The following is a 16,408-nucleotide window of genomic DNA, read 5'->3' as shown; positions in this document are numbered from 1 at the left end:
TGAGAGATCTCTCTGCCCCCTGGCTACTCGGATCAACTTCTCACCAGGCCTTAACCTTTGGGAACTGCTGGTCCAGGTGGCAGATGGGCCGAGCCCTGTTCTGCACCCCAAAGCCGCCGGGTGGGAACAGAGGTCCCGATGCTGGGTTCCTGGTCCCTGGATCAGGCAGGGCGGGGGCGCGCTTTTCGTGCACACTTGGCAGAGATCTCTCTGCCCCCTGGCTACTCAGATCAACTTCTCACCAGGCCTGCACCTTTGGGAACTCGCTCAGGTTGCTTTCTTATAAAACCCAGGTCTGCCAGCCCAGGGATGGTACCACTCACAATGGGCTGGGCCCTCCTCCCTTTTCACTAGTTGAGACAATGCCTTACAGCTGGATGTCATAGAGGCATTTTCTCAACGGAGGTTTCTTTCTCTGTAATAACTCCAGCTTGTGGAGTATCTCTGTAAAACAAAACCAGCCAGTATAGTGTTGGACCCCTTGGAGCTGGAGTTACAGGTGGTTGCGAGCTGTCATGTGTTCGCTGGGAATTGAACCCAGGTCCTCTGCAAGAGCAGCCAGTGTTCTAAGCACTGGGTCCCAGTCCCTACACCCACCAAAATCATTTTACTGGGCCTGGGGCTCTGTGGGATTCCATCTGTGATAGGCCTGGGTATCTTAATAAAGAGTAAAGAAGAAAAGCAATACCGAGATTAGAGTCCCAGCCGAGAAGTTAACAGTAGAGATGGTGAGGAACTGGGGAAACTGAGTCAACAGTGAGATGTAGTTGCAGCCCATCAGATGCAAGTCAGTGATGTAAAGCACCACCTCCCCCAGCTTCTGCAGACGCCTTGAGGTTCTGTGACAGATGGCATTTTCCTTATTGGTGGTGTCTGGAAACCATCCTTCCCGACCCCACCCAGACTCCTGGATCCTCCCGGAAGAGTGGCTTCCGCACAGATGCTCACTTCTTGCTTGCCCCTCCCTCCCTGTAGTGCACCTTTAGCAATGGAGGTCACCTGTTCGCTGCAGTCAATGGAAATGTGATTCACATCTTCACAACCACGAACCTGGAGAACGTCAACAATTTGAAAGGCCACACAGGGAAGGTAAGTCAAGTGGCCTGTGGTCAAGGGGCACTGAGACACACACTGTTCTAGCCAGGGGGGCGCCTACCAAACGCCTGCAATGACAAATTGCAACTGGTTCAGTGAGAGCAAAGCTTGCAGTAGCTACAGGCGCAGACAGCTGGTGGTCGTAACCATTACATACTGAGGCTGCAAACCCCACAGACAGATCAGGGGGCATGTCAGAGGTACTGAAGAGTTTGTGGGGATAGTGTATAAGTGTCAGACGACACACAGGGGAACTGACAGTTTACCGTTCAATGCATAGAACCTTGTAGATCTTTGTATTTTACATGGTGTTTTCCTTAGTGGCCTTTTGCTGAGTCCTGACCAGTGCAATAACACGAGAAAAACAGAACAAATAGCCATTAATAAAACTACTGCAGACAACATGACTGGGGAGGCACAGAATCCAAAGTGTGTTCATATCCAGTGTCAGAGCAAGACATGCATTTAGGAGTATTATCAGAAATGAGATCACTAAGTTTTCCTATAATAGCACTCAACAACTGAAGGTTTTGATGAAGTTTAAGAGATGAAGACAGAGCAAAGATAGCTGAAGACAGAGGGGATAGCCACTGTCCCCAACAGGAGCTCTTGGGTCAGAAGATAGGTTACTTATAGAAAAGCAGGAAAGCAAGTGTTAAAGATAAAAGGAGCCAGGTGTACACGTATGGAGAGGGGGGGAGCATGGGATGAATCTGTGGTTTGACTGAAATTAGAGGTAATGCTGTGAGCTTATGGCTTTCGATGCAGAGAGAGAGGTCATCAGAGCCAGAAAGATGGGAGTGGGTGTGTTCATGCATTGAAAGGGAACATAAGGCTCGTTCCATGCAACCACTCTCCTACAACAGAAGTGCAGCATATATTAAATCATTTTCAAGGCCAATAGTATCCTCTCCCAAAAAAATAACAAAAGAGTTCAAAGAAAGGAAACTACAGACCCATACCCTTCGTGCACACAAGCCGAGAAATCTCAAACTAGAAACATACAGTCACAGACTGTAACCCGGTGAGGTTGACTGTAGGAATGCAAGGCTGGTTTGACATCGGAAAACCAACCAAGGTAATCGGCTGTATTAACAGGCCAAATAAGGAATCTCTTTGACCTCAAGTATCATCAGACTGAGCTCCAGTGAAGTGTTACACATAGGTCTGTTCACTCCTGTTCTTTATTGTATTATATGTATTTTATTTTTGATTAACTCTTTTATTGGGTATGCATGTGTGTGTGGTGTGAGTGTAGAGATCTGAAGAGAGCCAATTCTCTCCTATCATGGGGGTCCCTGGGATCAAACCCAGGTTATCAGAATTGACAGCAAGCACATTTACCCCCATCTCACTGGGCCTATATTTTATTTCCATGGCACAAGTCAAACTTACCATTTCTGTATTTTCTTTTCATTACACACTATAATACATTGTGGCGGCTGGGTGGCTAGTTGGTTTTGAGACGGGGTCTCACTTGGCTAGCCTGAAACTTGCTATGGGTAGATCAGGCTGGCCCCAAGCTCACTGAGATCTGCTTTCCTCTGTGTCTGGAGTGCTGGATCAAAGGTGTGGGCTACCATACCTGGCTTATAGTACATTGTTTCCACTGCTACTCTATGTAAGCGTATCACCTTTTTTAAAGGGAAAAGCAAATGAGTATATTTGTAATAACTTATGAACTTTCCATGATAGAAAGTAAAGAAAGTGTAACATGCAATCACACTATCTCTCAGTTGCTTAAGAAGTTACCAAATGTTGTCTTTGGTGTGAAGTCATCCACTGCTTTGGTGTGAAGTTATCCACTGCTTTGGTGTGATGTCATCTTGACAGAGTTCCTCTGCCTTCAGTCTAAAGGGCTGACTCCTCTTGGAAAAAGGCAGGTCTGCCCCCCAGTTTTTATTTCTCTGAGGATGTGATAATGTGTCCTCCATATTAAGATAGAAGTTTAATTTTGATAGGCATGAAGGTAGTGGCTCTACCTGTGGTTACTCTGAGTGCTTTAAACAGTCTCCCACTACCTCCGTGTCTCCTTCCTGACTTTCTGACCAGAACCCAAATGGTAATCCTGGGCCATTTTTTTTCATGTGGACCGGTTGGTTTTCTCTTAGGTTTTCATAGTGTTGGCTTACAATGTTTTGCCTGTGGTATGTCTGTAGGTCATTCTCTCTGTTCTCCATGGAATGTACTGTAGTTCTGGATGTGTCCATCCATGGAATGAATGTACTACCATCCTGGATATGTGCATCCATGCTTTCAACAAGTTTTGACTGCTTTTCAGCATTTTATCCTTACCTGTAATCTTTCCTGTACTCCCCTCTCTCCTCCTGTTTCTCCTGACCCACACTTGCTGGTGCATTTGGCTTTTCAGGGGGCACAGATGCCACAAGCTCTTCACACAAAGATTGGGGAATTTTTCCTGTACGCGCATTTCTACATTGACTGTACCCTTCAAACAAGTTTCCCGTGACTTTAATTGGCTCTCATGTGCATGTTTTGCTTCTCAGTTTGGCTGGTTGGTTCGCTGGAGACAGGTTCTCCAACCTAGTAGGTTAAGCCAAGTGTGCCAGCAAGCACCAGGGATCCTAGTGTCTGCCTCCCCGTTGCTGAGGTCACAAGTGTGCACCATTATGCCCAGATAGTTTTGTTGTTGTTGTGGCTCGCTTGTTTGTTTTTAAAGTGTAAGTTCTGTGAGTTGAACCCGGGTCCTCACGCTAACACAGTAAGCACTTTACCGACTGAGTTGTTCCCCAGCCCCTAAGTGGTTCTTCTGGTCCTTCTCACCAGGTATCTCGGGTTTCTGGGGAGGACAGCCATTGTTTTCACTCAGTCATTCTACATGTTGACTGTGACCTCTCCTGGCACCAGCATGGTGGCTCACAGTCTAGTTCTAGGGGACCTGACACCCTCTTCTGATCTCGGCAGATTCTTGCAACCTCTCCCAAGCCATGCAGTCACATAAGATAAATACATCTTAAACATTTGCAGATGTTCTTAGGAAGGGTTGTCAAAAAAAAACCACGGAGATGGCATAGTCATGTAGCCACTAGCGTACTGAGTTTGAGCCCAGAACAAATCTCACCATCATGTCTCGCTTTGTAATCCTAGAACAGGGAATGCAGAAACAAGTGGATCCTTGGGGCTAGCCCAGTCTTCTCAGCGAGCTCCTGATCAGAGAAAGTTTCTATCTCTAACAGTAAGGGGGATTTACTCCTGAGGATCAGCATGTGAGGTTGAACTCTGACCTCCACATACACAGAGCACATACCACATACATGGGCATTTACAGATACGTACACACAAATACAAACATTTTCAAAACAGTAAGAATAATTGATTAGCTACAACATTCAAAAACTAATATGAGTCAGAAAAAGAAAACAGGAGTACAATGTTTCCAGTATTTTATAGACATCTCAGAAAATAATGTTAATGTGGACAGGAAGCCATGTTTTATGCTACCAGGAGGTACAGTGTATTGGTGTATAGTCTGCCATCATGTATTAAAACCCCTGGGTTTGTGTCCTCCCCAAGTTGAGGTGTGTGTGTGTGTGTGTGTGTGTGTGTGTGTGTGTGTGTGCATACTCTTCTCACCCAGGTGTGTCTGCATCCCTTGCAGATTCGTTCACTTGTGTGGAACTTTGATGACAGCAAACTGATTTCTGCTGGAACAGACGGTGCGGTGTATGAATGGAATCTGTCCACAGGGAAGAGGGAGACCGAGTGTGTGCTCAAGTCCTGTAGCTACAACTCCGTCACTGTCTCCCCTGATGCCAAAGTTATCTTTGCTGTCGGATCAGACCAGACTCTCAAGGAGATTGCAGATTCTTTGGTGAGTCCACCCTCCCTCATTCGGGCAGCGCTACAGAAATGGGCTCCTGGGCTTCTGACAGGGAGCATGCTTGGGAGAGAGGGCTCCTGGGACAGCGCCTGCTGTGTTCTCTATTGGGTCACATCAGTTCACCATTCTCTGATCCCCCGAATGAATCACACTGTGGGGCCCCTGGTCCTTTCCATCTTACTTGATGTCTACTACTTCCCACCTCCCTACACACACCCACATACACACACTCACACACACAGACATGCATTCTCACACACACATGCATACATACACACACACACACACACACATGCATATACACACACACACACCCACATACACACACACACACACACACACACACACATGCATACACACACAAAGAGGCACACATGCATACACACACACACACACACACACACACACACACAGAGGCACACATACACAGACAGAGGAGAGAGAAGAAGGACGGAGTGAGGGAAGGAGGGGGGGAAGAAGGGGAAAGAGAGGGGGAAGGGAGAGATCAGCAACATCTCTAAACCAGCCTTGGGCCACCAAAATGGCTCACATGACACCAAGCCTGACTTGAGGTGGACCACAGGGATCCACATGGTGGAAGGAGAGAGCCAGTTCCTACAGGTTGTCTTCTGATATACAAACACGCACATACACAAACACACCATTTTGCTCATTCTTATACAAAAATCGAATTAAAATGTAATTTTTAATTAAACCTCACTCGTAATCCTTGTTCCACACTCAGCTGAGATAAAGCCCCGGCCATCACCCAGGTTTGACACTGTGTTCTTTCCAAAGCTCTCACCTACAGATTTTTATATCACCAAATTTGACTCCTGGACGTAAGGGTACAGAGCAGAGCTCAGTGAGGACCCTTTACACAGATGTGGCTCATGCCCTTCTCCAGCCGGGGACAGCTGATCTCTGGCTTCTGTCATGGACTGGCACCTTGGGTGTGGAAGGAGACTCATGGCTACTAGAGAAGCGAGTAAACCTGAGGCAGGTTTGGAACACAACCTAGTTAACAGGGGACATCTCTCCTTTGGATTCTCAGGTGGCTTGAACCTAGTCTTTAGGCAGCTTTTACAGAGCTAGACCAGAATAACATTTCCTCAGGGCAGAGCCATGTTCCCTTACCCTGACATCCCCCACTAGGTAGGGCACTGGCTGACTCCACCCCCACCCCCACTTCCCCACACACAAACCTTAACAAATGTGTGGCTGGGTGAGTGGGTGAGTGAAGCCGTGAGGAGAGGAGCAGATGAGTTTCCTGAGAATAGGTCGGACTTCAATAAATGCTTCCTGGATAAATTTACTGGCATCAAGTTGTAGGCACCCTGCACAGCAGTGCAGTCAAGATGCCACTACCAGCCACACCCAGGAGCTGAGGCAAGTTACTTCCCTCAGTGACTCATCTTCTATTGTCTTTTAAATGTAACTCACTTCCTCGGGGGTTTTGACAAGAGCAGGTGAGTTATACCAGGTAAAGGATATAAGACAGTAACTTAAGTTTGGGTTTTATTGCTGTGAAGAGACACCATGACAAGGCAACTCTTACAAAGGAAAACATTTCATTGGGGCAGGCTTACACATCAGAGGTTTAGTTCATTATCATCATGGTGGAAGGCATGCAAGCTGACAGGATGCTAGAGAGGCAGCTGGGGGTTCTACATCTGGATGCGTAGGCAGCAGGAGAAAAGTTAGTCAGGCTGGAGCTTCTATGACCTCAAAGCCCACCACTTCCTCCAACAAAGCCACACCTACTGGAACAAGGCCACATCTCCTAATAATGCCACTCCCTATGGGCCTATCAGGGGCCATTTTTATTCAAACCACTACAGACAGTGTTTACATATGGTGCCATAGGAGGCTTGTTCCTAATACCCACAGCTGGTTATTAGTCAAGAAACCAGAGCTGAAGAGACAGTGGGGTGGGGTTGGGGGAAGCACTCATGCAACTGTGGGGACTTGAGTTGTGATCTGAGCACCTAGGTGTTGCCACGTGTTCCTGTAAACCCAGTGCTAGGCAGATGGAAGCCAGACAGAGGGCAAAGGATCATGAGGCCCTGCTGGCCATCTGTACAACTCCAGGATCAGTGAAGAGATCCAGTAAGACAGAGATTGGAGAGTAGGATGCCTGATGTCCTGCTGGCCTCCATGTACTCACCTGGTGTAAGTGCACACATGATTAGACTTGGGAACTCCAGATAGGCATGCTTGCACACACCTTTAATCCCAACACTTGGGAGGCAGCGGCAGGTAGTTCTCTATGAGGCAAGCCTGGTCTACCAAGTTTCAGACTACCTAAAGCTACAGAGTGTCTCAAAAATAAATAGATAGATGGCTCGGTGATGGGAGAGCCTGCTGCATAGTTTGTGTGAGGCCTGAGTTTCATTCCCAGCAGCACAATGTTGATGCTGAGGAGGAAGAGGAACCAATATGTATTTAGTTTGGGCCTTTTACATGCTGGATACTGTACCAAATACTATAAGAAATTAAAAAAAAAATGAATAGAATTCTACCACACAGATGACGCTGGGACACTGGAGACACAGCTCAGCCCCTCCCACTGAACAGACCTGCCTGTGTTCCAGATCCTTCGAGAGATATCAGCATTTGACGTCGTCTACACAGCCGTCACCATCTCACATTCCGGGCGCATGATATTTGTGGGCACTTCAGTGGGGACTATCCGTTCCATGAAGTACCCACTGCCTTTGCAGAAAGAGTTTAATGAGTACCAGGCTCATGCTGGCCCCGTCACAAAGGTGAGCGGCACCTCCCCACCGGGTCCCAGCCCAGGCTCTGCCTCACAAGCCTGCCTACCCCAGCAACTTCTCACTGTTGCCTGCTCCCTGTCATTCTCTTTGCTTATTTGTCTATCACCCCTGCACTGAGCACCTCTGGCTTGTCATACTCACGATGGAGTTACTGGGAATTTATCCTAGGAAGTAACCAGAGTCACCTAATGATCACACCTAGTCATCATTTGTCACAAAATTACACCCAATAATGGAGGCTTGGATGGGTGCTGTAGAAACCCCAGCTAGGTCACCATCAGATTCCCCAGCTTCAGTGAGGTCTACCTACCAATGACCATCAGATGCCTACTGTTCTCAGACAAAAGGAAGTCATACCCTAAAAAACTAGACCCAATCTATCTTAGTTAGGGTTTCATCACTGTGAAGAGACACCATGACCCAGACAACTCTTATAAAGGCAAACATGGAATGGAATGGGAGCTGGCTTACAGGTTCAGAGGTTTAATCCATTATTATCATTAGGGGAAACATGGCAGCAAAGCCACACCTCCTAATCCTCCCCAAACAGTTCCACCACTGAAGACTGATGAGCCTATGGAATCTATAAGAATGTCCATTCTCATTCAATCCATCACACTTACCTGTAGGTAACTGTACTCATTAGAAAAGGATTTTTCATTTTGATACATTTCTGTACTGAGCCTGGACATTAGGTTGAAAGCAAAGTGCCACAAGTTCTTCCCTCCAGGTCTACTCAGTTTTGTGGTAAGATGGTTTTTAATTACAGAAGCAGTGTGTACTTATGTTAGAAGTCATGCCTTTATAGCAGCAACATCATTCAGATGCTAACCCCATCCTTCCTCATATTTATTACGTGTCTGAAGTAAAGATCATACTATATGGTCACTCTGTTGCATCTTGCTTTTTAAAAATGTAACATTACTGTAAGAATTTTTCTATATAATTGAATGTCCCTCAAACGGATGCTTTTTAGGGGCTGGAGAGATGGCTCAGCAGCAGATAACATGGCTGCTGCTCTTATAGATGAACGTTGACACAGCTGCCCCCTTGTTGTCCTCCAACCTTCCTTGCTGGGTGGCTGTGCCAGAGACAAGCTAGCCTTCAGTCTTAAGAGTTGATAAACATAGCAGAAAATTGGGAGTCAGGGAGTCAGGAAGCCAGCGTATCCTTCAAAGACTCTTGTAGAGCCTCAATGCCAGAAACCCAAGGCCCCAAAAAATAAGATCATTAAAATCAAATCCACTGAGACAATGTCATGATCCATCCTGTTCCTGAACTCAATTAGGGGCTATCTTAGAAGATAGGGGACAAATTCTTGGTGGGAAGAGACAAAAGCATCATGAAGTCACAACAGTAGATCCATGGTTACCCATTACTACTTCTATTCCATTAGCATGGTGAGAACCACAATAAAGCAGGGACCTGCAGGACACGCCGAGGCAAGATGAAGAGCGCAGGCTCAGCTAATTCTCCCCCTCTACACATGGTTTCACCAGGAACTCATCCCTGAATAGGTGGCAGATGCCAAAAGAGCTTCACACTTCCATCCTTTGCCTTCGAATGAGCTGGAGATTTTCTCTCCCCCAGGCATCAACTCCCTTGTACTCGAACAAGGACATTTGTTGTTGCACCAGGATGCTTCTGACGGAGTCTCCTGGTAGAGAGCACATGAGTCCATAGGTGCAGTGAAGTGTGGAGGGTGGCCGGGACAGAGACCCGTCCGGTAGCCAGCTCTACCCTGGCCATTCACGGCCCCAGAAAGCTTCTCCATTCTCCTTGCCTTTGCAGATACTGCTCACCTTTGACGACCAGTTCCTGGTGACTGCTGCCGAGGATGGCTGCCTGTTCACCTGGAAAGTCTTTGATAAGGAAGGTCGGGGAATCAAACGAGAGAGGGAAGTGGGCTTTGCCGAAGAGGTGCTTGTGACTAAGACAGATATGGAAGAGAAGGTAAGAACTGGGTACAGTGGGGAGAAACACAGACTTCCTCAGCAGACGGCGGTCAGAGGCCTCAAGATCTAAGGTCCCCTGAAGCTCTGGTCATCCCCATCTCTCGTACAGATTATCAGAGCTCCATTCATGCCAGCAAGCTGTCCTTCTTGCTGGCACCTGACCACCTCCACCCGCACACTGCCTGTCTCTCTACCCTATGATCATCCTGTGCTCCAGTGTAAGAGGGGGAACTAGGGCTAAGGACTTTAAAGATAAGCAGTACACATTCATAAGATTAAACTGGCAAGCCACATGCCCAGGTCCTATCTGTGAAGCGTAATGATTTTCCAGTGCAAGTGAACCTTCATTTTCAAATACGTGACCAGGGTGGGGTGGGATAGGATGGGGTGGGATGGGTGGGGATGGCTCAGTCAGGCAAGCATGAAGACCTAAAATTGGATACCCAGCATTCAGCTGGACGCAGAAGCCTGTGTATATAACCCCAGTGCTAGGGGTAGAAGAGACCAGAGGACCCTGGAACTCACTGGCAAGACAACCTGACTAAGCTGATGAGCCTCAGTCCAACAGGAGACCTTGTCTCAGAAAACAACTCTAGAGCAACTGATGAAGACACCCAGCATCAACCTCTGGATTACACACACACACACATCAACACTCACATTTGTAAATGTAGGCATGCAAATGGACGAAGTAGCTCACATCTGCAATCTCTCAGCACGCAGGTGGCTAAGACAGGAGGACCGTGAGTTTGAGGACAGCATGGGCTACACAAGGAGACCTTGTCTCAGAGTAAGAAAGGAAGAAAGGAAGGAAAGAAGGAAAGACGTGTTTGTCATGCAGCAGGCACACTTGCAGAGACATAGTATCTCTCGTTAAGACCTCCCAATGCCTCCATGGAAAAGGTACTGTTGCTCTCCTCCAGGGCTCAAGAGTTAGTGATAAACTTCAAAGAGGTTTAGTGCTAGATCCAAACCCACTGTGCTGGTAAATATTGAACCATCATTAGATTCCAAATTGACTCTGGAGACGGCTCTTGGTCACTATTCCAAGACAGCCTCTCCCCTGTTCACACAGCAAGTTCAACACAGTCAATATTTTTGCTGAAATCTAAGTGCATAGCCCCGGGCACAGCTCATGATTGAAGCTGAATGTCTGGCTCACAGAGAATCCCAGAGCTACACAGTCCCTGCCTCTTGAGAAGAGAATCTGAGTAGCTAAGCGAGCCTCCTACAGTCTCTAGGCTCCCGGTGTGTGTTTGGAAAAATCAGACACACTCGAGCAAGCAATGATCAGGAAGCTCACCGTCGTGGGAGGAGAGAGACAATGAAACTGCCAGAACAGCAGTGCAGAGGCACAGCAGGATGAAGGGCCCTGGTTTTCCTAGGACAGCCCTTCTATGGAGTCCTGAACTTTCTCTATGAAAGACAAAAGAAGAGGTAAGAGGAGGGCCTAGCTTCCCTGTGACAAACATGCCTGCTCTCTCCTCGGTTTTCTCCTTGTTCTTCCCAGAGGGTAGAGAAGCCAAATAGAAGACTCAAGGATAAACTCAAGGTCTCACAGTGTCTCAACTGACTCTGATCCCTGTCCTCTGACCCCTCACCACAGTCAGGCCTGACAGCACTGCTGCTACCACAGTGGAAATGTGTGTGTGTGTGTGTGTGTGTGTGTGTGAATCTGTGTGTATGTGTCTCACTTCCCAAGCCTCCCTCTTCTCCCACACCCATCAGGATGATTCTCTGCAAACCTCTCCCCAACTCCCTCTCTGCCTCTCCTCTCCACACTCCACATTCTCCCCAATTCCAGCTCCCTTTCTTCTATCGTCTGGTGTTCCATGTAACTATCTCTCAGCCAGGGACTTATTTCCTTACTCAGTATTTGGATAGGCAAGTCCACGTGCTGGCCACAGAAGCTTCTGCCGTGTGCCTGACAGGCCACCATTGCTGGGGCGTCTGAGACAGATGGCACAGAGGCCCCGCTGCCTGTAGCCTGGAAGGAAAGCCAGGGAAAACCAAACAGGGAAGCAAGCTGCAGTGATATTTCAAGAGAACACTGCCGTGGGAACACAGAGGAAGGACCCCACCTCAGGCCAGGTTGTATTGGAGGAACCAAGCCCTGCACAGCACTTCCAGAACCAAAGGCCTTCCATATCTAGCCAGCGGGGGGGGGGGACCCCACTGTTTCTCTGTTGCAAGAAAATCGGAGACACAGAGACTTTTACTTGTCTTAGACTGGAATGGTTAGGAAGGAGCATAGACAGATAGCCCTTCAGGTGAGTATCATGACAAGATTCCTACTATGAAAAGATACTCCACAGCAACATAGCAACGGAATAGAGAAGGCCACTGAACAAGCACCTTAAATGCCCCGCATCAAAAGCTGAACCATTCACAACAATAAGTATCTCCTTGGTCCAGCACAGACCTTGGAGCCACATATTCACCTGCAGAACACCTAGCCAGTTGACCATCGGCACCACTAGGTGTGTCTGCGAGAGGCAGCGCAGTGAAGCCAAACAGGTCAACTCCAACCCAGGTACAGCCAGTCACCTGGGGAGTCGTCCAACGCCTTCTTGTCACCACAGAGCCAGTTGGGAACCCCATTTTCCAGAATCTCTTTCTACATTCTCTACAGTCCTCCATGCTCCCCTCCCCCACCTCACCTCCAGCCCCTCCCACCTCTCCCATGAACCCTGTAGTCACCTCCCAGCTCACCACCTCACCACTGACACACTCTGCTCTGCCCATCATCAGGAAGTCCGCATCCCACCAGAGCCAGCCTTAGGAGGTTGGAGGAGGCTCTTCTGAGGCCTCTGGTGTCTCATCCATGCCTCATACATGTCCTGTACACTCAGTGGTTTCCAGGCTTACACCCTTCTACCTCTACTTCCACGTCACCAGACCACAGTCCTCTCAGTCCATACCAGGTGCCAGTTAGTACAGAAACAAATGGAACGTGTTCCTATCGCCACGGAGGTATAGGAAACAGACCAGCGAAGACAAGGCGGGGGCTCGTGGAATGTAATCAAGGTGAGCGGGAAGAAATCGTCTGAGTCCTTTCCCACTCTTCAGCATCGACTGTTCAGGAAACGAGGGTAACTCATACGACGGGGCTTTCGGAAAACCGTGGGGGTGATGGGGAGAACAGACACTAGACTTTGGAGCCAAGCACAAGTGGGACCTTCATAAAAGTAATGGTGATGGCACAAGGAATAAAGGACATGAGAGGGGACAGTGACCCATGTCACCAGACACTTAACTGCAATTATGTGTTTATTTGGCTGCCTCAATAGGCTATGTGTTTCATGGGGACAAGTATCTTTTGTGATTGGTGTGTGGCCTAATATAGAACTCTGGAGGTGTGAGACCCCGGATTTGATTCCCAGTACCAAACTCAGAGAAAGGAGTTGTCTTTTGAGTACCTACTATGTTTTAGCTGTGTATCTGCCAAATTGGAGAGGGAAAAAAAAAATCATCTGTGAGGAGCTTAAATTCTAACAAAAGAAAAGGACAACAGAATAAAATAATAATAATAAGCAAATAGTTTAAAAGTAAATTTAACAGCTACTAAGTAGTGGCATCTGAAGAAATAATTTTTAAAATGGAGTATAAGATGGGGTTAAGAAGGGGCAGTCAAGAGTTCCATGCTAAGACCAGGAAGGGGAAAGTGGTGAGATTGAATGTCCCAGGGAGCCTCACCAGACAGGTAACATTTATGCCAATTTGAGGGAGACATGAGAGCTATTGGCACATAGTAGGGCCACTGAGCACATATTGGAAAGATAAAGGAAGACACTCTTATGTGTCCTCACGTCACCTGTCCATCGGGTGGGGGAAATGGTGGCTAGTCCTAGCCGGTAGTGCATTTGAAGTGACACAGAGCAGTGAGTCCCAGGTCAAGATGACAGGTTCACGGATTCCGACTCCCGCTCTCCCGAGCGCCCCTGATTCCTCATCCTCCTCCCAAAGGCTCAGATCATGCTGGAGCTGAAGACGCGTGTGGAAGAACTGAAAATGGAGAATGAGTATCAGCTCCGGCTGAAGGACATGAACTACTCGGAGAAGATCAAGGGGCTGACGGACAAGTTCATCCAGGAGATGGAGTCCTTAAAGACGAAGAACCAGGTGTGTTTCGGGAGCCAGCTGCTTGGTCTAAGGGCGTCCGTACTGTTGGGTTGGTAAGCCCGGCTGCCGGGGGTGATGAGTATGACGGGACTGAACCGGTCAGACAGACTATACAGCTTTCCACGGTGCTCGGTAAAACAGGTACGTGGAGAAAGGGCACTGTATGAGTATCCCAAAAGCTGCTGTTACGGATAACTTGTATTTTGTTCCTAATACGCTTTTATAATTTCCAGATTCTCTATGGTATTTATTTTTGTAAACAGAAAAAAAAAAAAAAAACCTCACTTTTAAGCGATGATATAATAAGAATGGTAGAAAAGGGACTAGCGGGTGCTGATCTCTAGACTGTCCAAAGTAAAGCCTGTCTTAGCCGTGTGTGGTTAGGCTTGGCCCAGGGATTTATAAGGCCCTCCCTATGCTGTGCAAAACCTGCCTGGCCCACTCATCCACAACCCCCGCTCCCCCGCCCATCTTTTGGCTCAATGGGTATTTGTACTGGAAACTTTTCTTCATGGGCCTGTTCGGTTGAAAATCTCTAGGCTGTGAAACTTAATCGTGTATTTACTTGCAGTTCACTCAGCCAGGCATCGAGTGTTAAGTCTTGTGCTGTTTGTAAGCTAAACACCAAGCCAGGCCCCAGGGTGGCACCCTCAGCCTGCCAGGAGCTGGTTGGCTCAGGTAAATACTTACGTATGAGCAAACATACTGAAGACAGCCACGTGACAGCAGCATCCAGCTGGGGCTCTTATTGGATTTGTTTGATTGATTGATTGATGGATTGGTTTGGTTTGGTTTGGTTTGGTTTTAGTTTTTGAGACAGGGTTTCTCTGTGTAGCCCTGACCGGCCTAGAATTCACTGTGTAGACCAGGTTGGCCTCAGACTCACAGAGACCCACCTGTCCCTTCCTCCTCAGTGGTGGGATTAAAGGTGTGAACCGCCACACTTAGCCATCAGCAGCAGATGATTCGAATGAATCCCTGATCTTTTGTTTCTTCTCAAACTCTACTTGATCCATGGCCAAACTCAAACTCTCTGCTGGTGAATCTGTTTTTACCACATGCACGTCAAGAGCAAAAGCATAGAAATTTCAGAGCAAAATGTGATGCGGATAAAAGGTGGCCGTGTGGTCACGGCTTCAGAGAACAATGTCTGCTGCAAAGCAAGGGCTTGAGAAAATCCATGAATGACTATGTTGCCAGTAAAAGTAGCTCTTGTCCTTGTCGGCGCCTCGGCAACTGTGTGGAAGTGAGAGACCGTGATTTCTGTTTCAGGTTTTAAAAACAGAGAAAGAAAAACAGGACATCAGTCACCGAGAGCGCTTAGAAGAACTCATAGACCAACAGACCCGGGAGCTGCAAGACCTGGGTGAGTCCACAAGGGGGAGCCACATGGCTAAGGAGAGTTAGCCAGGGTTGACATAGGCAGTTTAGGGAGAACCATCTGAAAGATGCTCCTCCTTCACCCCTACCCCAGACACAGCAGAAGTCAGGGAATTTGGCTCTGTCTATGAATACACTACTTTCTTGGAAGTCACCATGGTTTTCCCTCCTGTGCATTTGCCCATTCTTCAAAATAAACACACAGCACCCCCTTTTTTCTTTTAAGATTTTATTTATGTGTACGTGAGTACACTGCAGCTATCTTCAGACACACCAGATCAGAAGAGGGTACCGGATCCCATTACAGATGGTTGTGAGCCACCATGTAGTTGCTGGGAATTGAACTCAGGACCGCTGAGCCATCTCTCCAGCCCCACACAACACCTCCTACATCCCTGCGGGAGATTCAAATTTGGAACCTGACAAATGGCTGAGTCTCAGTTTCAGCACTTCCTTGCTGTTTCTTTCAGGATATTCCTTGGCCTTACCAAGGCTCAGCTTGATCATCTATAAAATGGGGATATAAAATCTGTATTGCACACTTGGGACATTTTCCTGGCCTGTTCACCTCAAATGCCTCTTACCAACACCTTCATAAAAGGGATCCCTCTCTGTTCAGAGTTGGGTGCAAGGAGTTAGCCACTTGGTGAGATAAAAGCAGAGGCAGTCCTTGGAGTTAAGCGGGTCTTGGACCTTGGCTCTGGAGATGAGGGTCCCAGTTGGCACAGGAGGCTGCCGCTGCCTACCCAGGAGCCAGCCGTACAGATGCCCCTGCCTCTCCCCAGAATGTTGTAACAACCAGAAGCTTCTCCTTGAATACGAGAAGTACCAGGAGCTGCAGCTCAAGTCCCAGAGGATGCAAGAGGAGTACGAGAAACAGCTCCGGGACAACGACGAGACAAAGAGTCAAGCACTGGAGGAGCTGACAGAGTTCTACGAGGCCAAACTGCAGGAGAAAACTGGCCTTCTAGAAGAGGTGATGCCGGGGAGCTGAAGTCCACCTGCCTGTCTGGGAGAAAGGCAGCCTGGGCTTGGGGGTGGGGTAATCAGAGCTTCTTAGTTGGCTAGCCATTTGCCCCCCCCTTCCCCAGCTACTGTGTACAGCAGGTACTGTGCCCTGGGGGTCAAGTAGGAGCACAGGAGACAAGGTTTCTACCTTCAAGGTATTCGCATCTGGGGGAAGAGATAACCAAGTGGTTTTGTAAAAAATAATTACAGTGAGCCAAGCTTTCTAA

The 16,408-nt window shown here is 47.9% G+C and overlaps 1 protein-coding gene across 1 annotated transcript in view; it reads left to right on the top strand.

The window, feature by feature from the left end:
* Positions 1 to 16,408, top strand: part of CFAP57 (cilia and flagella associated protein 57) — a gene marked incomplete at both ends in the record, with an annotated part of 68,076 nt that overhangs the window by 23,308 nt on the left and 28,360 nt on the right. The window contains 7 exons of the mRNA XM_080921947.1: positions 976 to 1,089; positions 4,715 to 4,927; positions 7,531 to 7,704; positions 9,508 to 9,669; positions 13,638 to 13,793; positions 15,066 to 15,159; positions 15,959 to 16,149. Of these exons, the coding sequence (XP_080778073.1) occupies positions 976 to 1,089; positions 4,715 to 4,927; positions 7,531 to 7,704; positions 9,508 to 9,669; positions 13,638 to 13,793; positions 15,066 to 15,159; positions 15,959 to 16,149 (1,104 nt within the window). The remainder of the gene's footprint in view (positions 1 to 975; positions 1,090 to 4,714; positions 4,928 to 7,530; positions 7,705 to 9,507; positions 9,670 to 13,637; positions 13,794 to 15,065; positions 15,160 to 15,958; positions 16,150 to 16,408) is intronic.

This window comes from Micromys minutus, assembly GCF_963924665.1.
Source record: "Micromys minutus genome assembly, chromosome: 9".
Lineage (NCBI taxonomy): Eukaryota > Metazoa > Chordata > Mammalia > Rodentia > Muridae > Micromys > Micromys minutus.
This window is presented reverse-complemented; position numbering and strand designations above follow the sequence as displayed.